Here is a 20708-nt window from a genome sequence, read left to right as displayed (position 1 = left end):
TGTCCACTAGACAGGGAGCCTGTTGTGGGCAGGGATGGTCTCCCTTTATTGCTGTATTGTACTTTCCAAGCACTTAGTACAGTGCTCTGCACATAGTAAGCACTCAATAAATATGATTGAATGAATGAATGCCCACAATCCTCATAGTCTGGAGGGTTACCTCTATAAAGATATCAAATTGTTCTACCCTGTGCTGATTTTAGAGTCACCTGGGCCCCTGAAAGAAACCAAACAAAAAACACCCCCAAAAAGCTAAATAGCCTAACTAGTTCCAGGGAAATTATTCAGAGAAATGGATTTCATTTGGTTTCTGGAAATCTATACCACTATTTGCCATGCCTGAGTGATTATAAATTTAGCCAGCACAGGTGACAGTCTTTTTCCTTTTGAGGGATATGTTTAAGTGTATCTCTCTGTGTGACTGTTTCTCAAGAGCTGGAGAAGCAGCGTGGCTCAGTGGAAAGAGCACGGGCTTGGGAGTCGGAGGTCATGAGTTCGAATCCCAGCTCTGCCACTTGACAGCTGTGTGACTGTGGGCAAGTCACTTAACTTCTCTGTGCCTCAGTTACCTCATCTGTAAAATGGGGATTAACTGTGAGCCTCACATGGGACAACCTGATTACCCTGTATCTACCCCAGCGCTTAGAACAGTGGTAGAACAGTGCTCGGCACATAATAAGCGCTTAACAAATACCAACATTATTATTATTATTAAGAGCTGAACATCTAGGAGTGAATGTTTTTGTAGGGAGATGGAAGGTGATTGAATGCTTTAATGCAAAGTGTTTGATGCAGAGGTGGCAACCATTGAAGGTTTTCAAGGATTGGGGAAACGTGGACTGAACTTTTTTTAGAAAAATGACCTGGGGTGCAGAGTGAAGTATGGACTGCAGTTGGAAGAAACAGGAGGAGGGGGGTCAGCAAGGAGGCTGGTGCAGTAGTCAAGGCAACCCACCTTGGGTTAAGGATAAGTGCTTGGATCAGCATAGTAGCAGTGTGGATGGAGAGGAGAGGTTGGATTTCAGCATTCTTATGAAGGTTGAACCAATAGGATTTGGTGATAGACTGAATATGTGGGTGGGATGAGAGAAATGAGTTGAGGACAATGCCAAGCTTTGGGCTTGTGAGACAGGGCGAATTATGGAGTTGTTTACAGTGATGGAAAAGCCAGGGGAGGACAGGGTTTGGGTGGGAAGATGAGAAGTTCAGTTTCAGACATGTTGTTTGAGGTGACAGCAGGACATCCAAGAAGGGCTGTCTTGAAGGCAGGAGGAAAATGCAAGACTGCAGAGAGGGAGAGAGATCAGGGCTGGATGTGTAGATTTATGATCCTCAAATGTATGCTGCCGAACTGCGCTGGTAGGATACATGAAGTTCTTCTTGGTACTGACCACTAGGAAAGAAGTAGATGGAAAGGGGTGAGCTTTTTGTAGTGTGGGGGTTCTCTAGTTTATCATATTTCCAGATAATGCTCTTGTTTAGGAAGGAGTTCTTGTCCCAGATAGAACCACAGTGCCACCATTATGAGAACTGCAGATATGACCTAGAGAAAGGGTGAAGATTTAAATGGACTTTTTTTGGAAACTAAAAAAAAACTGGGGGTGTGGGTGAGTTCTTTCTCAAATTTTACCAGTTGTTGGGTCCTAAAATTTAGGCCCAGGTATGCGTGTGAAAATGAAAGACAAAGGTGAAGAAAATGTTGAAAGCTGGGAAGTGAGTGTATTAGCCTTCAGTGGAAAGGGTTCAACACTTGCAGTCATATCCATAAATCATTGACTAAGTAATATTAAAAGAGATCTTGGTTTATAATGAAAAAAGGATGCGAGTGGTCAAGATTGATGGTCTTTTGAGTAATCATAAGAGTTTACTCTTTTGTTTTGTAAAATTATTTTCCATTCTGATGCATCAAATTTGGGAGAGTTCATCCAGGGTTGTCATGGTTTAAGAACATTGTGGTAACTGATGCTGGGTATTGTGTCAGAAAAAACCTTCCATTTTTATGTTGCAATGATTCCTGCCAGTTTCTTTGGGAAAGACTGGAAATACTGCTTCTCATAGCTAGTTGGATCTTTCTGTTCTACCTTCCTGCCTCCCTTCTCTGAGTACCTTTGGATGATTCATTTTTCCTGTTCAATCACTGGTATTTATTGAGCCCTTACAGTGTGCAGAACATGGTCCTAAGGGCTTGGGAGATAATAATTATGGTGTTTGTTAAGCACTTAATATGTCCCAGGCACTGTACTAAGCCCTGGGGTGGATACAAGCAAATCGGAGTGGACATAATCCCTGTCCCACGTGGGGCTCACAGTCTCAATCCCCATTTTCCAGATGAGGGAACTGAGGCCCAGAGAAGTGAAGTGACTTGCCCAAGGTCACACAGCAGACAAGTGGCACACCCGGGTTTAGAACTCCCGACCTTCTGACTCCCAGGCCTGTGCTCTATCCACTACACCATGCTGCGTGAGAGTACAGTAGAATGGAATTGACAGACATGTTCCAAGTTTATAGTCTCTAGGGGGGAGACAGACATTAATATAAATAAGTAATTTATAATACACAATTTAAAATTATGTACATATTTGCGGTAGGGTTGAGGGTGGGGCAAATATCAAATGCCCAAAGGTCACAGATCCAATAGCTTAGATGATGCAGGAAGGAGAGGGAGCCAGGGAAAAGAGGGACTAATCAAGGAAGGCATCTGAGAGGAGATGTGGCCTTAATAATGCTTTGAGGGTGGAGAGAGTGATGGTCTGGCATATTTGGAGGGGGAGGGAGTTCCAGGACAGGGAGGGGACGTGGGAAAGGGGTCAGTGGTGACCAAAGCAAGCTCACGGCCCAGTGAATAAGCTGGGGCTAGAGGAGCTGGGCTGTAGTGGGAGATCAGTAAGGTTAGATAGGAGGAGGTGAGCTGATTGAGTGCTTTAAAGCCAGTGGTAAGGAGTTTCTCTTCAGTGCGGAGGTGGATGGGGAGCAACTCAAGATTCTTGAGGAGTGAATAGATATGAACTGAAGATCTTGTAGAAAAATGATCCGTGTAGCAGCATGAAGTATGGACTGAAGTGGCCAGAGACAGGAGTCGGGGAGGTCAGCAAGGAGACCGATACAGTAATCAAGGTGGAATAGGATACGTGCTTGTATCAGCATGAGAGCAGTTTGGATTGAGAGGAAAGGGCAGATTTTAGCAATGTTGTGAAGGTAGAACTGACAGGACTTAGTGATGACTTGAATATGTGGGTTGAATGGGAGATGAGTCGAGGACAATGCCGAAGTTATAGGTTTGTGAGATAGGAAGGATGGTAGTATTGACTACAGTGATGGGAAAGAGGGAGGACAGAGTTTTGGGTGGGAAGATAAGGGGTTCTGTTTTGGACATGTTATATTTGAGGTATAAGTGGGATGTGCAGGTAGAGATATCCTGAAGTCAGGAGGAAATGTGAGACTGCAGAAAAGGAGAAGGATCAGGGCTGCAGATACAAATTTGGGAATTTTCTGCATAGAGATGGTAGTTGAATCCGTGGGAGCAAATGAGTTCTCTGAGGAAGTGGGTGTAAGTGGAGGTTAGAAGGGGGACCTAAGGGTGGCTCTGGGACAAGACAATAAGGATGGGGTAGGGGTGGCACAAGGGGTCTGGAGGGGTTGGATATTTGGGGAATTTTTCAAACAAGTAACAAGGAAAATCACAAGAAAGTGAACTCACATGATGTAGGCTGCAAAGTGGGAGAGACCAGAATATGAAATGTGTGTACCTATAAATGCTTAGCCTGTTCCCCTCTGAGACATTTTCGAAAAATAGTTCTCAATACTTGGAGTGTTTTGACTTTGTGTAAATATTTACTATAAAAACATGTTAGAGAACAAATATAATTGCCCATTTTCAAGAAGCTAATAATTATTGCCATCCACATCTCTAAGTAAGCAGCATGACCTAGTGTATAGACCACTGGCCTGGGAGTCAGAAGGACCTGGGTTCTAATCCTAGCTCTGCCAAATGCTTGCTGTGTGACCTTGGGTAAGTCACTTAACTTCTTTGTGTCTCAATTTTCCTGATCCCCCTCTTACTTTGACTATGAGCCCCATGCGGGTCTGGGATTGCACCCAACCAAATTCACTAGTATCTACTCCAGGGCTTAGAACAGTGTTTGACACATAGTAAGCACTTAACAAATACCATGAAAAATTTGTTTAAATGAAACTTCTAGATTGAATGATTAGATTAAATTAATTTGATTATTGCTCTTGCTCTTCTGAGGCATTGCCCTGCCTGGGACTTGTGGGTCAACACCTATGTAAAGGCATGGGCTTTTATAATCTCATTATTGTTTTCTTCAATAATCATGCTTATAAAAGCTACTCATCGTGAAAATAGCTGCCAACAATGAAGGATTCAGAAATGGCCTTTTTAATCTGAGTAATTGACATAATTGATAGAGTATTATTTTGTCAGTTCTCCAATAACAAAGGGAGTTATATTTTTGAAGAACCTTTTGTTAAGGAAAACTGATGTTATGATACTCTTGCATTGACTAAGGCCATGCACATACATAAATTTGTTTCAATATAATTTCGTGTTCTAACCAGATAGGTGTGTGTTGTCTGAAGAAAATTGCTTAATTCCCCAACAATGTGTTACCCAAACTATTTAGTGAAACATACATTATAGGAGAACTGATATGTGATGTCAGTTTTTCATTATGTGGCCCCTGAATCTAGCTTTTAAAATGTCATTCATTCCTTTAGTAAAATGTATTAAGCACCTATTTTATGCAAAGTACATAGCAGCTGTGGCCAGAAGGACCTGGGTTCTAATCCCAGCAACGCCACTTGTCTGCTGTGTGACAGTGGGCAAGTCGCTTCACTTCTCTGTGCCTCAACTACCTCATCTATAAAATGGGGATTAAGATTGTGAGCCCCAGTGGGACATGGATTGTGTTCAACTCAATTAGCTGGTATCTTTCCAAGTGCTTAGTTCAAAGCCTGGCACCTGTAAGTCCTTAACAAATACCATTAAAAAATTATTGAACTAAGCACTTAGAACGAGTGAATTTTGAGAATTTGCAGTGGTCCCTGGCTCTCAAGCGCTCACAATCAAAGATTAAGGGTGGGGAAAGAGGACTGGTAACAGGTACATAGGAAAGATAAAAGTTTTAAAAAACCCAATATGAGTCAACGACTGTGATGATTAGTTCAAAAAGAGCAATAGGGTCAACAGTCATAACCTTTTCAATGTTCTAGGGGTTTTATTGTACTGTCTGAAATGCAATTAATCATTCATTGGTATTTAATCTCTTCCTGTGTGCAGAGGACTATACTAAGCATTTAGGAGAGGCAATAAAATAGATTTGGTAGACTCGCTCTCTGCCCACAAGAAGCTTACAGACTAGAGGGAAAGAAAGGTATTAAAATTAATTAGAGATGGGGAATATTAGAGATGGGGATGACAGGGTATAAGATATGTTCAGAAGTGCTGTGGGGATGGGGTCAGTATCAAAGTGCTTAAAAGGTACAGACCCAAGTGAAAGGTCGCACAGAAGTGAGTGTGAAATAAAGTGCGAGCGTAGTCAGAAATCTTTTAGAGGAGGTATGATTTTAGTAGGGTTTTGATGAGGGGAGAGTAGTGGCCTGTCAGATATGAAGGGGGAGGGACTTAAAGGCCAGAGGGAGAACATGGACACGGGGTTGGCTGTGAGACACGGGATCAAGGCACAATGTGTAAGTTGGTACTAGAAGAGCCAAGTGTGTGGCTGGGTTGTAGTAGGAAGGGGCGAGCTGATTGAGTGCCTTAAAGCAAATGGTAAGGGATTTCTCTTTGGAGCAGAGATGGATGGGCAACCATTGGAGGTTTTTGAGATGTGGCTTGATCAAGATTTTTGACAAATGACCCTGGGAACATAGTGAAATATGGACTGGAGTGGGGAGACAGGAGGCAAGGAGGTCAGTGAGGAGGCTGAAGCAGTAGTCAAGGTATGATGTGATAAGTGTACGCGATAAACACTCAGTAAATTCCATTGGTTGATAGAGTGACTGAAAACGCCTCATACTGATGTAACTTTTTTTCCCTCTCCTGATGGAGCAGAGCAAGGGCTGCCGGGAAGTCTTGGTGGTATGGCCATAAGGCAGTTTCTTTTATAAGAAATATATTGATGACTGGTGAATAAGGGACCGCAGAATCTCTCACTGTTACAGCTTCTCAATCTGAGAAACATTAGGTTTTGCAAAGTCAATTATGTTTTATAGTTTTGGGGTTCCTCTTGGGTGGGGCAAGATTTCTTTTTCCATTGCAGTGACTGGACTCCCTCCCATCTCTTTCACATATTGATTGGGGAGGTGCCAGGAAGTTCTCGTGGCTTGGTGAATAGAGCATGGGCCTAGGTGTCAGAAGGACCTGGGTTCTTATCCTGGCTCTGCCACATGTCTGCTGTGTGACCTTGGGCAAGTTACTTAAATTCCCTGAGCCTCAGTTACCTCACCTGTAAAATGGGGATTTAGCATATGAGCCCAATGTGGGACAGGGACCGTATCCAACCTGATTAACTTGTATCTACCCCAGTGCGTAGAACAGTGCTTGACAAGTTCCACAATTATTATTATTATGATTATTATTCTCCCAAGTCCCGCTGCCTTCCTGGAGGGGAAGCTGAATGCCTACTGGCATTCAGAGAAGCAGCGTGGCTCAGTGGAAAGAGCACGGGCTGAGGAGTCAGAGGACATGGGTTCAAATTCCAGTTCTGCCGCTTGTCAGCTGCATGACTTTGGGCAAGTCACTTAACTTCTCTTTGCCTTAGTTACCTCAACTGTAAAATAGAAGACTGTGAGCCCACGTGGGACAACCTGATCACCTTATATCCTCCCCAACATTTAAAACAGTGCTTTGCATGTAGTGAGTGCTTAACAAATGCCATCATCATTATTATTATTATTATTATCTTGTTCCACAGAATACTAGTCCTAAATTGCCTTGGATAGCATTATTTAAATGCTCATAGTATCACCCAATTCTCCTCACCTCCTAAAAGGAACTAAATTAAGATACGAGCCAAAGGTTTTCACAAAGTAGCAATTATTTCAAAATGATAGGAATATCCTGTTAAGATAGGAAAAAATGACTCTAGTTTTAAGCGTGGAAGGAAAAGGGAAGGATAATTATCAAAGTGGGATGAGAGGAGTTTTGTTGCTTTCTCACACTATTGTAAAGGTCAGAAGGGAGAACTTTAGTGTCTGGCACATAGCAAGCGCTTAACAACTACCATAATTATTATTTAGAGCCACAGTCACCTCTCCAGAAGGATAAACTTGTGTTGGCTTTACATCACTTTGCTCTAAAGAGCACAGATGGTGGAACTGTTAAAAAATCTTTTCTCTTTGTGGTGGTTTTCATAGTTGATCACGGTTTAAAATATTTGGGCATCCTGAAAAATAACGAAATTGCAGGCCAAAATTTGTAGCCATTTTCCAGTATGTATGTCAAAGTTATTTTAGTGATTCAAGGTTATGCAGTTAAAATACAAAGTTTGTGAGCATTCAGTCTTACCCTGGAAATCAAAAAACATCAATTCCCCTCCCTTGGATTTTTAAATATATCAGTACTAGATAGAGAATAATACCTTTTCAGGAGTGCATATTGGCAGAAATCTTCCAAAATGGGCAGTAGGATTGTGCAGGGCAACACTATTCAAAGTTAAGGGGAAAATATTCGATTTTTTGCATTCACTTAAACCATAAAATACACCCATATACTTTAGTATTTACATTTAAATTTAAGTATTTATTTAGTGTTTGTATTGAGTCTCCGCTTTCTCTGGGTAGAAACTCCCCCTGTATCCCTAAATTTCAGCTCATGCGAATTTAGGACTCATCGTGGCTTTTTTCCCCACTGAAAGAATATACTAATTAGAGTAGTTACAATAGCATCTTCCAGATGGGATGTTTCCTTGCAATAGAAATGTTACGGTAAGAGAATGCAAATGTGAGCGAAGTCAAATGGATCTGCATGTTTACTTAGCTTGAAAGATTTTTTGTCTCCAAGAAAGAAATTGTTGTGGTATAAATGCTTTTTAAAGTTTTTGTCTGTTTTCTATATTCCAGATAGCACTGCTTTTCCCACTTCCAATCCTCATGCTTTCCAGATAAATTTTAACAGTTTATATACAGCTTTGTGTGAACAGCAGAAGTCTGATCAAGCCACCCTCCTCTTGTACATGTTACTCCATCAGAATAGCAATGTAAGGACGTACATGTTGGCTCGTACAGATATGGAAAATCTCGTAAGTATTAAATTGCATATTTCATTCTCTATATTTTGTACACCCAACACTGAAAAGCAGCTACAGAATTGTGTGTTCTAGTTAATATTAAGAAGTATTCTTACTAGTTGGTTCTTTGTAGAGAAGGGAAGAAGTATAGGTAGACTTCCATTTCATGGGTACAAGGTAATGTACATTTCTAAATCTACTGCTGGTTTCAATCTCACCACACACCGGCTTCCTTACGTCACAAACTTTGGGGGTCTAAGCGGAGAAAGGAGGGGAGTCACTTGGGAGTTGTGGAGAAATGGGAAACTATTTTGATTGAAGGTTGGGATGAGGGGTGAAAATGGAGAGGAAAGTTTAATGAGGGCGTGGGGCAGTAGAGTAGAGAGGGTGGAGAGTGGGGGTTACCCACCCATTAAGCAGACTCATCAGGGAGGGTCAACATATCCATTTTACTTGCGCCGAAGTAAAAATTGGATATTCTATCATGGAACATGTATGAATCACTGTAAATGTATTAATGTAGCTGTATTACTCATCTACAATTGAGTACACAATGCTGGCTAACTTTGGTAAAAATTGGGTATCCAGCCTTGGTTCACAAACCAATTCCCCAATTGTAACATTGGTCTTCAAAGCGTATTCCTACATACAACATTTCAACTTAAATCTTGGTTTCCAGAATCCAATTGCTTCTCAAGTCAGAGAGCTCCTTCTAAAAATCTGGCAGTGCGGCTGTGCCATTTCTTTATAGTTAAACTTCATACCAAGATGTGTGGAATGTGAATGTTAGGCTTCTCTAATCCTGGCTCTGATCTACCAGCTTCACCTTTTGCCTGCTGCGTGATTTTGAGCAAGTCACTTAACTTCTCTGTGCTTCAGTTTCTTCATCTATGTACTTGAGAGTAAATACCTTTTCTTCTCCCCACCTTAGACTCTGAGCCCCATGTGGTACTGGAACTGAATCTGATCTGATTGTGTCTTCTCCAGTGTTTTGCACACTGCTTCACACATAATAAGTGCCTAGCAAATACTATTATTATTTATTATGTACGAAATTAGGCTGGAACAATTTGTATCTGTATCCACTTAATGTGCCAGCATTTTATGTTTTTAAAGTTGCTTGCTCTTTATATAAAAATATATTTTTAGTGAAGAACTCAGGAAGACAAAATAGCATATTGGCTAGAAGGTTCTCACACAACCATTTCTATTGTTTTAGCATTTTGAACCTATTTTAATGTCCCATTCTAGTATAGGGGTTAAAAAGAGACAGTATTGTTTCTAAAAATAATACATTGCACTTTATACATCCATTAGCCTTAAGAAACTTCCCAAATTTGGTTTCAGACTATTGCAGGGAACACATCAGATTTACTAACAGAACCAAATAGACTGTAAGCCCGTCAAAGAGCAGGGACTGTCTCTATCTGTTACCGATTTGTATATTCCAAGTGCTTAGTACAGTGCTCTGCACATAGTAAGCGCTCAATAAATACTATTGAATGAACTAAACAAAGTCAAACTTGACTGACTTAAAAAAGCCTACAAAATAGTAAACAATCTGGCTTCACCACGTGTGGAGGTTTTGTAATGGACATCCACTGGGATGAGAATAAAACCTTAACCTTGGCTCACTCAATTAGCCTTATGTAATGACCTGCAAGCTGAGAGCAATCAATACGTATTAATTCAATTGAGTTGAATATTGGCTCTTGTGTCTCTTTTACCTGGGTGCCAGGTCTGTTTTCCTTTATTGACTGAATATGAGTATGATTTTCAAAATCAGCAAAGATTAAATGCTTGCATTGTCCTGTTAAGTTAATGACTAAGTAGGTGAGGTGCTGTTTGTATTGTCTTCAGCAAGAACAACTTGTACACCTGACCCCAGAAATTATTAATTGGTATTTGATTTCACAATTCAAGTTGTAATAGTCATAGTACTTATTAAGTGCTTACTGCATGCAGAGGACTGTACCACTTTCCTTATGTCTGCAAAACCCATATTTGGACTGATTAGATTTGAACTTCCAGGAGTGTATAAAAATATCTGCTCTAATCAATCATTGCTGTCTATTGAACCCTTACTGTGTGCAGAGCTTGGAGGAATAGAAAACATAGAGTTGGTAGACACTTTCCTTGCCCACAAGGGGCTTACTTTTTTTCAACAGAATTTATTAAGCGCTTACTACGTGTTGTACTAAGCACTGGGATAGATACAAGCTAATCAGGTTGGGCACAGTTCATGTCCCCCACGGGGCTCATGGTCTTAAGCCCCATTTTTCAGATGAGAGAAGTGAGCCACAGAGAAGGCCTGTGAGTTGCCCAAGGTCATAGATAAGTGACAAAGCCAGAATTAGAACCCAGGTCCTTCTGTCTCCCAGGCCCAAGCTCCATCTGCCAGCCCACACTGATTCATTTTGAGAAGATGACAGATGTTAAAATAAATTGATATGAACATAAGTGCTGTGGAGCTGAGGATGGGGTAAATATCAAGTACCTAAGGTTACAGATTCAAGTGTATAGGTGACAAAGAAAGAAGAGGGAGTAGGGGAAATGAGGGCTTAGTCAGGGAAGGCCTTTAGTAGGAAATGTGGTTTTCATAAGGCTTTGAAGGTGCAGAGAGTGGTGGTCTGTCATGTATGGATGTGGGAGTTCCAGGCCAGAGGAAGGAAATAAGCAAAAGGTTGACTGTGAGATAGGTGAGATCGAGGTACAGTGAATATGTTGACTGGGTTGTAGTGGGAAATCAGCTAAGTAAAGTAGGACAGGGAGAGCTGATTGAGTGCTGTAAAGCTGATAGTAAGGAGTTTCTGTTTGATGTGGAGGTGGATGAACAACCACTGCAGGTTCTTGAGAAGTGGGAGATGTGGACTGAACATTTCTTTAGAAAAATGATCTGAGCAGCAGAGTAAAGTATGGACTGGACAGGGGAGAGACAGGAGGCAGGGAGGCCTGCAAGGAGGCTGATATGGTAGTCAAGGTGGTATAAGATAAATGCTTGGGTCAGTGTGGTAGTTATTTGGTTGGAGAGGAAAGGGTGGATTTTCGAGTTGTGAAGTTTGAGGTGACAGGATCTGGTGACAGATTGAATATGAGGGTTGAATGAGAGAGGGGAGTTGAGGATAATGCCAGGTTTATGGGCTTGTGAGACAGGTGAGAACTCTTTGTGGATGGGCACTGTGTCTGTTTTTTCTCTTTTGTATGTTCCCAAGCACCTAGATACAGTGCTCCATACATAATAAGTGCTCCAAATTCACTGTTGAGTCCATGGGTAGCCACTCCACAGAGGTGACGGAAGCAGGCTGTTGCTCCCCAGTTTTCTGAACGAGGCCTCCAGCCTCTCTCAGTCCAGGGCTCTGACAGGTCTTGAGAATTTCCACTAAGGGCTGCAAAGTCCCAGAATGGAAGGTGTCTGGCCTGTCAGCTCTTTGAAACCTCTCTCTTTCCAACCTTCCCCGCCCACCCCAAATCCCTTACCACCTTTGGCCTCCACACTCCAAATGAAAAGTTAGCACCTCTGGATGACTGTATTTCTGTCCTTGAACTGAAAGATGACAGTGGTGGTGCTGAGACTCCATTCACAGATGTAAGTGTGACTGGAAAGCAATCTCTCTCTTTTTTTATGCTATTTTGGTTAAGCACTTACCGTGTTCCAGGCACTGTTCTAAGTGCTGGGGCAGATACAAGATTATCAGGTTGGACACAGTCCTTGTCTCACATGGGGCTTATCGTTTCAATCTCCATTTTACAGGTGAGGCCACCGTGGCACAGAGAAGTTAAATTACTTGCCCAAGGTCAAACAGCAGACAAGCGGCAGAGATAATTGTATTATTTGTTAAGCACTTACTATGCACCAAGAACTGATGTAGATACAAGATAATTAGGTTTGACATAGTCTCAGTCGCTGGAGCCCCTGGTCTAACATTACATAGCACTGTATTTAGGATAATGTAGAATCAGTCGCATTTACTGTTTCCTGTGTGCAGAGCCCTGTACTAAATGCTTGGGAGAATAGTAACAGAAATAATAGTAATAATTGTGGTATTGGTTAAGTGCTTACTACGTGCCAGGCACTGTAATAATAATGTTGGTATTTGTTAAGCACTTATTATGTGCAGAGCACTGTTCTAAGCGCTGGGGTAGATACAGGGTAATCAGGTTGTCCCATGTGAGGCTCACAGTCTTCATCCCCATTTTACAGATGAGGGAACTGAGGCACAGAGAAGTTAAGTGACTTGCCCATAGTCACACAGCTGACAAGTGGCAGAGCTGGGATTTGAACCCATGACCTCTGACTCCCAAGCCCGCGCTCTTTCCACTGAACCACGCTGCTTTCCACTGTACTTAGTGCTGGGATAGTCTTCTGCACTCAGTAAGCGCTCAATAAATGTGATTGGTTGAGTGATTGACCACCACTCTTCCCTTCTTCAAAACATTAATAAAGTCACATTTCTTCTTGGAGACCTTCCCTGATTGTCTTCATTTCCCTGACTCCCTCTTCCTTCTCTGTCTTATATTCGCTTGGATCTGTATACTTTTGGCACTTGATAGTCACCCTACCAGTTCTGTTTTACCGTTCTTTTCCGAGCTCTTAATACAGTGCCGTGCACACAGTAAGTGCTCGATAAATGCCATCGATTGCTTGATAAGTGAAGTGATTTCAGTAACTGTTGAAGGGCACTGCTGAAAAATACTTGAAAATTCTCTCTTCTCCCCACCCCATTTGTTCCCTTATCCCCTTCTTTCTGCTACTTTAGCACTTGAGTTCTCCTTCTTTTCCCTCGGGACACTTTTGTATAAATCTTCAAACTCTGTTACTTCCCCATGTCTTGTCTTATCCTCTTGAGTCATCTTCGACCCAGAGCTACTCCATGGACACATCTTTCCCAGAACACCCCATCTCCTTCTGCAGTTGTTCTGGTAGGGTATTAATAGAGTTTTCTTGGTAAAAATATGGAAGTGGTTTACCATTTCCTTCTTCCGTGCAGTAAACTGTGTTTCTGCCCTTGACTCTCTCCCATGCCACTGCTGCCCACCCAGCACAGGGGAGTTGCTTCCCCATATTTGTAATTTATTTCAGTATCTATCTCTCAAGCCAGATTGTCAACACCTTGAGGTCAGAGATCCCGTATACTGTAAGTATAGCATAGACTATAGACCATATGGAGTAGAGAGTATATATAGTTTATAGAGAGAGTGTATATAGAGAGTAGTATATAGTATAGTATATAGTATCTCTAGCTGTAAGCTTGTTGCGAACAGGGAATGTGTCTGTTAAATTTTACTCTCCCAAGTGCTAGTAGTGCTCTGCACAAAGTACGTGCTCAATAAATATGATTGACTGTCCCCTAAGTTTTTAGCACAGTGCTCTACACAGAGTAAATGGTCAATAAATACTATTGCCTGAGTGACTAATTGAGTAGTAGTAAGTTCAGTAACCCATGTGGTCTTGTCCTTGTATGAAAATGCCTTGGACCATCACAGTCCCCAAATAAGCCAGGTAATGGTAGGATAAAACTTCCATGTTTGTTGAAATAAGCAGCCTAGACCAGTAACGTGAGCAGATTACTCTGGTGGTGACAGTCTTAATTTGTGATTTAGAGTTAAATTGATAATACAGATACTGATAGAAGGATAAATGATTTGGCTCCATTTCAGGGTTCTTAGATCCCTTAATCGTCAGTAGAAATTTCAGCCATCTGTGAGAAATTGTTAGGCTTTATTGTCGAAAATTAACAATTGCCTGGAATTTGGAAGAAGGGTGGAGCTGATAAATGGATTTTAAATTGATGTGGTTCTCATCTAGTTAACCATGTGATGTTTAGCCTCTCTCCCCTAGAAAAGTTTCCGTTGGATTTGCTGCAGTCTGAGCATGACGAGGAAAGAATAAAGGCTTAGACTAGAGAAACGAGGCATTGCAAGTGTTCTGTGGAAGATGTGGCATAGCAGGGCCTGGAAACCATACCAGGGCGGTGCTGCAGCAGTTGTCATCACACTTCAGTCTTTTGATTCAGGTGCTGTTGAAAGTATTCACGTGGTCCATAGTGTGATTTCATTATAAAGGACTGCATACCCATACGAGCACCCCAAGCACACACAAGCACATACAAGCACAAAGGGTTGCTGCTGCTTTGCTTGTGTCCTGAGTACTTCTTGATTTATTATTATTGTTATTATTATTATTGCTTTCCATAGAGCAAAATACCTCATCCCAGTTTGTTCACCTCCTCAGAAGAACTGCTTGGGTTTTTTTCCTCCTCTCTTTCCTACCCTTTCTTCGCCTGGGAAGCATAATTGGCAGTCTTACTGTGTGACTTCCAAGCTTTTGAGAGGGATTTTTTGGCATCATCTTTCACTCAATAGTTTTTTTTTCTCTAGCTGAAAATGTTAAATTGGTTCAGTATGTTCTAAACTAGAGAGCAGCTTAACTCTCTTTCCAATTCAAGTGTGTATGTCTCCCTAAATCAAAATGTCTCCTTTCCTAAGTCACAATATTTCTACTAGAGTTGGGTGAATTATATTTATCTTACATTAAAACCAAAGTCTGCTCATTTTAGTTTTATTTACTTAGTACTTTGGTTTTAAGACTATAATGCATCTATTTTTCCCTTCTAATAACAATCTACTACTCAGTGGAACTGATCACTCACATGTAATTATAACAATTTCCAGAACATGTTTTTGCAGCCACGCCATCTCTGACTATGATCTCATCAGATCCCATAAACTTTGCAGGGACAGACTTGGTCAGTAATGGGAATGGAGCTCTCCACCGATAGCTCAGGTCAGGCATCGGGGAGATTTTTTTTGCCTTAACCACACTCTTTCTGGGGATGTTGAGGGAGTAGGTAGTGGGATGGAAGTGCTAAGCGACCAACTCGATCTGGTCATCATCTAGTGCTTCTGCCACCACCCACAATCTTCTTCTGCTCTCTGAAATTTTGTTCCGGTTATTCCTTGCTCACAGCACTGCTCCTGTCACCTGAACGGAGGTACAAATTTGTAGAGGGCCTGAAATAAAAGAGAATAAAAATAAAAGAGAAGCCGTGTGGTCTAATGATAGAGCACGGGCCTGGGAGTCAGAAGGACTTGGGTTCTAATCCTGCCTCCATCACTTGTCTGCTGTGTGACCTTGGGCAAGTCGCGTGACTTCTCTGGGCCTCAATGATCTCTGTAAAATGGGGATTAAAATTGTAAGCCCCATGTCGGGCAGGAACTGTGTCCAACCTGATTAGCCTGCACCTAACCCAGTTCTTAGTATAGTGTCTGACACATAGTAAACGCTTAACAAAGGTCATTAAGAAAAAGAGAAAAAAACCTAAGGATCTGAAGTCAGTGGTGGTGTGGGTGCTGCCTGAAGCTGTGTGAATCCCAGAAGAGGTATGGAAACAACTGTTATCCCTAAATTCCTACATTTACTCTCCTGGTGCCTCAGTTTTTTCCTCTGAAATGAAAATGGTCTCAACTCTTCTTGTTTTGGGTCTCACTGGGATTCTGGGGCAAGGGAAACTCCCTTTAGGCTCCTTGTGGACAGAGAATGTCTTATCTTTTTCTTGTTTTGTACTTCCCAAAGCCTTTGGGCAGTAAGTCAGTAAATGTGGCTACTACTACAACTGTTATGAATTGGAAAAAACCTGTGAAAAGGAATTGGTGATCCTGCTTGAATTCCTCTGAATTTCCATAAGAAAAGAGTAATCCAAAGGAGACCTATAATTTGATGATTTATCATTTCCTGCAGTCTAAACTGGGGGTGGTTTCTTCACTTTGTCCCTGTGTGGTTGTATACCCTATCAGTCAATCAGTCCATATTTATTGAGTGCTTACCATGTGCAGAGCGCTATACTAAGCTTCTGGGAGAGTACAGTGTAACTGAGTTGGTAGACATGCTGCCTGCCCATAGTGAGCTTACAGTCTAAAGAGGGAGACAGACAATATAAATAAATAAACCTTACTTGGCTTTATAGGAAGCCCTACACTGAGGCTATTGCTGTGGGTTAAATGCCCTGCCAGACTTTTTGTATTTTCCCCCTTTATTTCATTTTATTTTTTAATAGTACTTGTTAAGCACTTACTATGTTCCAAGCACAGGACTAAGCAATTGGGTAGATAAAGCTTATCAGTTTGGATACAGTCCCTCTCCCACATAGCGCTCACCGTCTAAGTAGGTGGAAGTAGTATTCAATCTCCATTTTCCAGATGAGATACCCGAGGCACAGAAAGGTTAACCGACTTGCCCAAGGTCACCCAGCAGACAAGTGGCAGGGCTGGGATTAGAAGCCAGGTCCCCTGACTCCCAGCCCTGTGCTTTTTCCAACTTGCCATGCTGCTCCCCTAGGACAATCTCCTTCGAGCCAATTCTCTGGTCTCGTGGGAACCAATGTGGCTCCAGATATTATTATTCTTGTCTTTTCTGGAGTGTCCTCCAGAGGAATCTAGCTTAGCTCTAAGTCATCAATGGTGTATTGAACAGTTAAATCCTGCAGTTTGGGTCATCTCTAAGATTGGCCTGAAAGGTTTAATCCAGGTCTTCCGGGACAACTCTGACCCTACCCGATGAAACTCAAACCTCCCTAACGAGCCCCAGAACTCACCCGGGCTCCAGATGAATCATCTGGAAAAGTGGTTCTCGATTCCCCCGTGGGTACTTCTCTTGGACCTGTATCTGGCCTCTCGGAAGGAAAGAGACCAACCTCCAGGCGTGATGGGAGGTGGAAAGTCGTCACGGTTTGGGCCAAAGTTCTGATAGACAGTGGGCTGTACATGGCAGCATTCATTTAGGGAAAGTGATAGCCCTTTTGGGTTTCAGCATTGTGCTCTATATTTCTAGCAGCCTAGTTGCTTTATGTGAATGTGCTTTTCACTCTTCTGTGGCGGGGGTGGGGGGTACTCTGACAGTCATGAAATATAGGACATAACACACCTGAGTATTGATGAAATACACTGTCAAGTTAAAAATGGAAAACTTGACCAAAAGCTTATTTCTAAATTCAAAGGAAATCGTAATGTATTTAATGCATTTCAAATTTAAGTATTAATGACAAAGAGGGCAGAAATACTATTTGAAATAAAAATAGAGACCGTTTTCTTCGACACCACCATTGCCTTCAGATCCTCACGTTTATTCCACACCCCCCGTCAATTTGTACATCCACTCAGGTGACAGAAGCAGTGCTGTGAATGACCAGTAACCAGGAAAATTCAGAGCAGGGGAAAAGATTGTGGGTGATGGCAGAAGCACTGCTGAACCTCCAAATGCTAGGAGATGTGGCCGTTGATTGTATTTCTAGCTATAGATGTAACTTGAATCTCGTCAGCTTTGTACTAAAAAAGAACAAAACAACATGTCTTATGAGCTGTCAACTGCTTACCTGAATCTCACTGCTAACTTCCGTTTGCAAATGGGGTAGTGGCCTAGTGGAGAAAGCAAGGGCCTGGGTGTCAAGGCACCTGGGTTCTAATTCCAGCTCTGCCACTCGTCTGCTTGTAAGCTCGTTATGGGCAGGGAACGTATCTGCTAATTCTGTTGTATTCTCTCAAGTGCTTAGTGCAGTACTCTGCACACAGTAAGCACTCAATAAATGTCATTGATTGATTGCTGTGTGACCTTGGGCAAATCACTTAGCTTCTCTGTACCTCAGTTACCTCAGCTGTAAAATGGGGATGACGACTGTGAGCCCCATGTGGGACATGGACTGTGTTCAACCTGAGTACCTTGTACTAGTCCCAGCACTTAGTACACTGCCTGGTAATCCATCAGTGGTATTTAGTGAGAATGTACTGTGTTCCTTGGCACGTTCCTTGCCCACAAGCACTTAACAAATACCATTAAAAAAATGGGGAGCCAAATACATGCAACAGTGGATAGAATGCGGGTCTGGGAGTCCCGGCTCCTGCCCTTTTCTGCTGTGTGACCTTGGGCAAGTCACTTAACCTGCCTGTCCCTCAACTACCTTCTCTGTAAAATGGGGATTAAGACTGTGGGCCCCATGGGGGACAGGGACTGTCTCCAACCTGATTAGCTTGTATCTACCCCAACATTTGACACATAGTAAGGACTTAGATTCCATCATCATTATTATTATCAGAGGACGTGTGGCAAGGTATGGAGAAGGCTTTTAGAGCCGGAGCTGGGCTCAGGAGGCAGTGTTCCTTCCTACTGACGAGAGGCGGGAGCTCAGAGATTGGTAGAAATGAGTAGTTGGCCTCCAGGATTCATGGGCGAGTGCCCAGCTATAAAGCTCTCTTCCTGTCTATTCAAACTTACCTCCAAGTTCATATTTACAGAAAGCTACTTGCGATGGGTGATGAGTGCTTTTACCCAGGTGAGCAGTAAACATCGCAGATTGAATCTATCCTATCCAGGCCGTGGGACAGATGGGGGAAAAAATGGATAATCAGGCAAAATGTTTGCATTTGTTCTATTTGCAAAGTGTTGCTCCTTTTCATCTATTTCACTTTTTACATAATCTTACAATGACTTGCCCCCTTCATTCACCACCCCATCCCCACAGCACTTATGTACATATCTGTAATTTATTTATTGATTGATATAAATGTCTATCTCCCCATTAGACTGTAAGCTCATTGTGGGCAGGGAATGTGTCTGGCTTGTTGCTATTCTGTACTCTCCCAAGTACTTAGTACAGTGCTTTTCACACAGTAAGCACTCAATAAACACGGTTGATTGATTGATGCATATGGGGGCGTGGGAAGGCATATGTGGGGTTAGTACAGCATGTCGTCCCACATCAGCTGCTTCATTCAGGTCCTGTTAACAGAATTGCCATAATTAGCAGCATATTTGTTAACCAAGGACAGCCCATACCCTAGGCGTGTGTTAGCAGCAACTGAGAGACTGTCTGGTGTAGAATACTGATGGTTTTAGCCATCGTCATCTAAATGACCTGTTAATAGAAACAAGTCTAGTTGGGATTACTGGGGTCTAGAGAAAGGTGGCACGAAGGGCAACAGGGAGGGATTAGCCCTGCTAGCCTTGGTCTGAATTTCAGGATTCTTGTACACACCTGGACATGTGCTTGTTCAAGATTAGCCAAAGCAAATCAGGTTCAGTAATCTGAAATTTCAGTGATCTGAAATTGCCTCAGTCCCAGTTTGTAATTGGCTTTCCGTTGGAAAAAAACTGTACATTCCATTTTTTGCATGTGGCCATTCAGAAGGCAGGAGTTGCCCCCATTACTGGAAAATATTGCTCTCTGCAGTCTGAGAAAAAGATACCAAAAGGTGACGTACAAAAAGGTCACACCTCAAGTTAGTGTCAGAGCTGGGAAAAGAGCCCACACTCCTCGCCTCTTACTTAAACTCTTACTCTTTGGGATGATGTAGTCCCTCTTGGGATGAATTGGCACAATAAATGTCTCTCAGATGAACTGGTATAACACAGCAGCTATTCCTCCGGAATCTGAGAAACAAGGCTAGGTTCTTAACAGTTCAGTGTTTCACAATTTTTGTAATATTTTTATTGTGAAAAAAAAATCTTCGAGACTGAAAAGCCATCATTTCATGTGTTGTTGAGCCGGCCAACAACCCAGGTAACTGCATGGCCAGTTTCTTTGATGTGTTTTTGGAAATTCATTGCTGCTCACTTTCACAGCCAACCCAAGTAGTAAATGAAACAGCAAAGTTGTCTTAAAACTGCTTCATGTTGTGCAAAGAGATTACAATCTATTGGAGTGTATGGCAGTTGGGGGATAAGGAAATGATTTGGGTTCGGAGGATGTTCAGACTAAAGCAGTTTCAAGTAAGATTGTTTTAGTTGGATGGAAATGGAACAGTTCTGGGCTGGTGCAGTGAACTTCACACTTTACAGGGAGCTTCAGCTAGAACTTGTAAAGGAACAAAACCCCCGGAGGCCAAATGTTTTAAGGCTCACGCAATAGGTGTGTCACAAAAATGCACATGCACCCGTTGTACAGGCACCAGCCTGTTTGCGTGGACAAGTGTGAGGTTTGGTCTGAGAGTTAGGACTGTGTGCATTTTGCACAGTTAGGTCATTGCAGGGAAAATTTAACCCAGTAAGTGCTACCGAGATATCGCGAGTGCGTATATAATTACCTGAACTTTTTATAATTAAATTTTTACCTGACTATTTTCCAGTGAGGATCGCACTAGAAAGCTGGAGAAAGGAGGTCCTGGAATAGTAATATCAGTGACCATAATTTTTTATTTTCTCAGAAACACATTGTATACTGCAACTGGAGTTGACTTGATGATTAGTACAGTAGGGTCCAAGGCTCAGGTAACCTTGGATACTAAGGACCCTTAGTTGGGATACTATGTTGTCCATAAGATTGCAAACTCCTTGTGGGAGTAAACTTCCCCTCTTTATCAACTCCAACTCCATGTTGGTACATAGGAAATATATCTACCAACTCTACTGTATTTTACTCTCTGTGGGCAAGTCACTTCACTTCTCTGTGCCTCAGTTCCCTCATCTGTAAA

The 20708-nt window shown here is 42.1% G+C and overlaps 1 protein-coding gene across 2 annotated transcripts in view; it reads left to right on the top strand.

The window, feature by feature from the left end:
• DYM (dymeclin) overlaps positions 1 to 20708 on the top strand; it is a 519684-nt gene that overhangs the window by 218921 nt on the left and 280055 nt on the right. For both annotated transcript variants that reach the window (XM_029060947.1, XM_039911491.1), the window contains exon 10: positions 8083 to 8261. In XM_029060947.1, coding sequence (XP_028916780.1) covers positions 8083 to 8261 — 179 coding nt within the window. The remainder of the gene's footprint in view (positions 1 to 8082; positions 8262 to 20708) is intronic.

This window comes from Ornithorhynchus anatinus, chromosome 3 (assembly GCF_004115215.2).
Source record: "Ornithorhynchus anatinus isolate Pmale09 chromosome 3, mOrnAna1.pri.v4, whole genome shotgun sequence".
In the NCBI taxonomy this organism is placed as follows: domain Eukaryota; kingdom Metazoa; phylum Chordata; class Mammalia; order Monotremata; family Ornithorhynchidae; genus Ornithorhynchus; species Ornithorhynchus anatinus.
Note: the sequence above shows the minus strand (reverse complement) of the source record. Positions and strands in the feature narration are given on the sequence as shown.